We start from the raw sequence: 5,408 nt of genomic DNA on the forward strand, positions 1-5,408 counted from the left end.
ATCAACTTACAGAACTAAAAACATGACTTCTAAACAATCTTCTTTTTTTAATTTCAAAGGCACCTAGATTTCTCCACCTAGTTTTAATAATGTTTTATAGTATCTTTATAAACTGCCTTACATCCCTGAGGAGACGGACTGTTACAAATAAATACATCAACTGAAGAAAATCATCCTTACACTTAGGATGCAGATCTGTTTTAGCATATTTATTGACTGCAGATTTGTTGTTTTAACTTGAATTCATCACTAATAATTTAAGGTCCCAGCATTTCATATAAAAATCCAGATTTCAGATAGATGTCTCTATAGGAAAAAATGTAGGAAGTCCTAATCTCCCTAGACCAGTACACTAGCAGATCAGTCCAGAGCAGCAACTGTGGTCTTCAGCGGCCACAGTAGTTCTCACAAGTTCATTGGGCTCATTCATATTACTTGAGAGGCCTGCTAATGAGTTCAAAAAAGGAAGGAACTTCAAGATTCTGCATACACACAGGCAGACGCGCGTGTTTTTTCTCGTTCTTTGAAAAGGGATGGAGAAGTAACAGGCACAATTCATTCTGCAACCTTCAATGCACCTTTCCGATGCGTTGGGCCTAGTAATAGGCGGTGAAAAAAAGAAACAGAGATCTGGGTCCCAGGTGGTACCACCACCGATTGGTCAGAGCAGGAATCGCCGCCACTAACACAAGCAATGTTGAATGTAGTTATTAAATATATACAAAGCTCTGTGCTGAACCGAAGGTAGAACGGTACTTGATGTAGAATCTGAGGAATCTAAGCTCGGTTCCCCTATATTACACACTCCTCTAGGCAGCGCACAGGTTCACAGGAGACGGGGCGGAAACACAAAATGATGGCTTGCCTCCGCACAGAATCACAGACAACGCCGAGTCCCGAACTGGGCGCAGTCTCCTAAGACGCCCCCGTTTCCGGAGCAACCGCCCGGTCCCTCCCCCTTTGACTCCGCCCCCGGGGGCGTCTTTCCCGCCCAAGGCCGTTAACACCGCAGAGCATGGTGGGATAAAGCTATAGGCTAGGTTTCATAAAATCCTTCCAAAGCGCCTTTGCTTTAAGAGACTTATTCCTGGGAAAATTGATTATTCTTTAGGACTCGACAAGATTAATAACCCTCTTTTACAAGTGCTCTGCCCTAAATCTTTACCACACGGCTGGTCAGTCCCTTTGCAAAGCTCTCGGCACAACGGGAACGCGGGAACTTTTTTCCCTTCGCGCGGAGGGTGACGTCGCGCGTGTGCCAGCGTCCCTTTCGCAGCACACCCGTTACGCTCTTGCGCGTGCGCAGTGAGATCGAATAGCTGCTTCCTCCCGCTTCTCTTCCTCCCTCCCCCCCATATCCGTGCGCCGAGCTGATAAAGGCGCCATTTTGGAGGGGCCGCGGGAGACGTGGTGTCGCGGCGGGCTCGCTCTGCCGTTCGCTAGGCTTGGTGGGAAGGCCTGTTCTCGAGTCCGCGCTTTTCGTCGCCGCCATGTCGGGAGGTGGTGTGATTCGTGGCCCGGCAGGGAACAACGACTGCCGCATCTACGTAGGGAACTTACCTCCAGACATCCGAACCAAGGACATTGAGGACGTGTTCTACAAATACGGTGCTATCCGCGACATCGACCTGAAGAATCGCCGCGGAGGACCGCCCTTCGCCTTCGTTGAGTTCGAGGACCCGCGGTGAGGCGGCCAGGGACTTGCGGCTTTGAGGATATAGGTTGGAGTAGTTGGGGAATGCTCCAAGGCCTTAGAGAGAATGGGGACGTGGGCTCTGAGGTTGGGAGCAAGACGAATCGCCCGTGCACGAGTGAAGCGAGGAGCCGAGGCGGTGAGGCTTCTCTGGTGACTGGGTCCCCCGGGCGTCTCCAGAGCCGGCTCGCGGGCTCGGAGCGGGAAACTGAGGCGCTGAGGGCTGCTGTAGTGGTCGGGAGCCTGGTGTACTTCTGGGTGGGGGAGGGGCCGTTGCTATTATGCAGCGCATGTGGGCTCTTCCACCCCCGGTGCGCATGTGCGGGGCTCTGTGAGCGCCCCGACGGAGTTAGCCACCCCTCCCGGTCCTTTTTCTTACCCTTCGGCTTTCTGTAATCACGCAGGGATGCGGAAGACGCGGTGTACGGTCGCGACGGCTATGATTACGATGGATATCGTCTGCGGGTGGAGTTTCCTCGAAGCGGCCGTGGTACAGGCCGAGGCGGCGGCGGGGGTGGAGGTGGCGGGGCTCCCCGGGGCCGCTATGGCCCCCCATCCAGGCGTTCTGAAAACAGAGTGGTTGTCTCTGGTGAGTTGACCGTTCCGTGCGGGTTGATGTCACTTTTGGACAGATACCACACTTTAAACTTTCCTTGCATGACCAGTTTGACAAATGCTAGTTTTCATGCTAGGTCTTAAATTATTTTAGTCGCATGGATGAATTCAGTAACCAGGAATTACTGTATTTGAGATTTGGCGAATTAGATTGCAATGCCTAGAATATGAAGAAAGTTACTTTCCAAATAATTTGCGGCTTTTAATTCTAGAATTTTGAATCTTTAACCTAGGATGTTAAAACTAATCATTAATTTTAAAGTAGTCTTGGTTCTAATGTAAATTTTAACTTTAATGTGAAATACTAGAATAATTGTTGAAAAAAATCTTTTTCAGGACTGCCTCCAAGTGGAAGCTGGCAGGATTTAAAGGATCACATGCGTGAAGCAGGTGATGTATGTTATGCTGATGTTTACCGAGATGGCACTGGTGTCGTGGAGTTTGTACGGAAAGAAGATATGACCTATGCAGTTCGAAAACTGGATAACACTAAGTTTAGATCTCATGAGGTAGGTTATACACTTATTCTTTTTATTGGCCAGAATTGGATACAGTGGTCTTAACTGTGGAATTTGAAGGTAAGATTCGGGCAAGGGTGTCCAAGTAAAGTGCCTCTGGTTTAAATACGTTGTATTCATTCAGCATGCCTGAAGACAGGTGAAAGCTTAGATCTTTCAATCGAAAGTTCTGTCTATTCAATAGGGAGAAACTGCCTACATCCGGGTTAAAGTTGATGGGCCCAGAAGTCCAAGTTATGGAAGATCTCGATCTCGAAGCCGTAGTCGTAGCAGAAGCCGTAGCAGAAGCAACAGCAGGAGTCGAAGTTATTCCCCAAGGAGAAGCAGAGGATCACCACGCTATTCTCCCCGTCATAGCAGATCTCGCTCTCGTACATAAGATGATTGGTGACACTTTTTTGTAGAACCCATGTTGTATACAGTTTTCCTTTATTCAGTACAATCTTTTCATTTTTTAATTCCAACTGTTTTGTTCAGAATGGGCTAAAGTGTTGAATTGCATTCTTGTGTAATACCCCTTGCTCCTAACATCTACATTCCCCTCATGTCGATAAATTGTATTTTAAGTGATGTCATAGCCAGGATTGTTTAAATTTAGTTAACTCTCCATGCTCTTCAGACTGTGATATTGTGTAAATGTCTATTCTGCTCTGGTTTGTGTGAACTGGGATGTTGGGGGTGTTTGTGGTTATCTTACCTGGGGAAGTTCTTATGTTTATCTTGCTTTTCATGTGTCTTTCTGTAGACATATCTGAAGAGATGGATTAAGAATGCTTTGGATTAAGGATTGTGGAGCACATTTCAATCATTTTAGGATTGTCAAAAGGAGGATTGAGGAGGATCAGATCAATAATGGAGGCAATGGTATGACTCCAAGTGCTATTGTCACAGATGAAATTGGCAGTATTGACCTTATACTAAAAGGCAAGGGTTTAAATTGATTATGTATACATCTACCATAAAACACTTGTAAGCATCTTATGCAGTTACCTTTAGCTACAATTGCTTTGCTCTTTAAACCTTGGCAATTGTGGCAAAATTACATTGCCCATTTTGTAACTATTTTGCTCCCTTCCCTTTTTTGTTTTAATAGGGACTAATGTGGGAAGAACTGGCTAATTTGTCATAATGCTTAGTTACAACTGTTAATGTGTGACCTGCTGTTGGTGTACATGTGGGTACAGGGTGTCTTTAATTCCAACCAGATAGAGTATAATATCAATACTGCTAAATCTGCATGTCCTCTGTGTGACTGATATAGCGTTGCTACTTCATTTTTTAAAGACAAAATGAAAGCAAAATATAGAATTCCAGCATATTGGTGTAGATAATCTAGTTGGGAATAATTTTAAGTCTCACCTTCCCCTTTAAACTAGTATTTGTAATTGACTCATGTTTAAAATACTTTTAATTTACAAATTAAATTACAAATGGGAGCGTTAGATTTAGTTTAGACTTAGGGGGGTAGCAGTACCAGTAAACTTTTCAACTACTTAACTTTTTGCAACCACAAAACCTGTAATACGCTGTACAGTAACAAGTGTTGGCATTATCAGTTGAACTGTAAATATAAAATGCTTCTTCCAATTAGTCTCTATGATGATTAAGTTTCTAAAATTTATCAGAACACCATTCAGAAACTTGTTTTGGGGAATTTGATAGTTATTGATGTACATCTGTTAAACTGATGACAGACATAACTCATCATTCCCCAGAAACCTTTTTTGATTACAGTATCTAACATTTTGCCTCCTCTTTTTTGGTTTTGCTGGTTATAAAGGTTTGGATTGGAGAGGGCTCACTGGATCCCAATCCTTGGAGCTGGATCATTGGATTCAAATCATAATGTGGATAGGATAGGGAGGATGAATTACAAGGATTCATGGAGCGGGATCAGATTACCAGGAACATAGGAGTGGATTCCTGCCCCAACCAAACCGCATACGTGTGGATTTTTTTTTTTTTTTATTCAACTTAATTGGCTATTCCAAAGATTTTTTTTTTCCTATTTTTGACGATTGGAGCCCTTAAGATGCACGATGGAATTGTGTTTTGCATTTTTGGTAAAAGGAGCAAAGCGAGGACCTGGAGATATACGCTGGAGCAATCTCCTTGGAAGGATTCAGCACGAGTAGATGGTAAACATTTAAAGGGGAAAGGGGGGGTTTGTTTAAAATAGTAAATCAGTAAGTCACTTCTAAATTTAAAGAAAACAAAATTGGAGTTGAAGAATAAGTAGGTTTCCAATTGGCTGTTGCCGTTTTTCTTTGAAAAAAATAAACATTTTTTAAAAAACTATGCATGGTTGTCCTTTTTCCTCTTGTAAGATTTTTTTACTGGGTGACTAGTCTCAGTTAATACTTAAAACTGATAAGATTCTGATTTTTGTGTTTGTGTTAGTAAATTAAAGGTTCTTGAAAGGAATTTGCTAATAAATGGTATTAGTTATCTCTTACTGTTCATTGTAAAAGTCTTCAGGGGAAGATAAAAAGTGAGAATAAGATAGTTGTGTATGTAATGTGGTAAATGAAGGGTGATTTAGTTTCTGGAGGATAAGCTTCAAAGCTTTGGTTAAAAATGAC

General features: G+C 43.3%; 1 protein-coding gene across 2 annotated transcripts; it reads left to right on the forward strand.

Moving 5' to 3' along the window:
- Nucleotides 1-985: 985 nt before the first annotated feature.
- SRSF1 (serine/arginine-rich splicing factor 1) lies at nucleotides 986-5,124 on the forward strand. Of its 2 annotated transcripts, XR_826378.1 has the most exons (5): nucleotides 986-1,684; nucleotides 2,098-2,282; nucleotides 2,645-2,817; nucleotides 3,011-3,690; nucleotides 4,607-5,124. XR_826378.1 is itself a non-coding variant. In XM_010852912.1 (4 exons), exons 1-4 carry the CDS (start codon nucleotides 1,491-1,493, stop codon nucleotides 3,203-3,205), a joined length of 747 nt encoding a protein of 248 aa, XP_010851214.1. In that variant the 5' UTR covers nucleotides 986-1,490; the 3' UTR covers nucleotides 3,206-5,124. The 2 variants fall into 2 exon arrangements, 1 of the variants encoding a protein (XP_010851214.1); XM_010852912.1 differs by having other exon boundaries at nucleotides 3,011-5,124.
- Nucleotides 5,125-5,408: the final 284 nt, after the last annotated feature.

The sequence above is a fragment of the Bison bison genome, unplaced genomic scaffold (genome assembly GCF_000754665.1).
Source record: "Bison bison bison isolate TAMUID 2011002044 unplaced genomic scaffold, Bison_UMD1.0 scf7180017864317, whole genome shotgun sequence".
NCBI classification, from domain to species: domain Eukaryota; kingdom Metazoa; phylum Chordata; class Mammalia; order Artiodactyla; family Bovidae; genus Bison; species Bison bison.

What these genes read in the sequence shown, in the direction of transcription:
- SRSF1 (XM_010852912.1), top strand. Translation starts at nt 1,491, where the DNA reads ATGTCGGGAGGTGGTGTGATTCGTGGCCCGGCAGGGAACAACGACTGC. An exon ending in AAACAGAGTGGTTGTCTCTG is followed by an intron (nt 2,283 to 2,644) that starts GTGAGTTGACCG and finishes AATCTTTTTCAG; the next exon opens with GACTGCCTCCAAGTGGAAGC. An exon ending in CTAAGTTTAGATCTCATGAG is followed by an intron (nt 2,818 to 3,010) that starts GTAGGTTATACA and finishes TCTATTCAATAG; the next exon opens with GGAGAAACTGCCTACATCCG.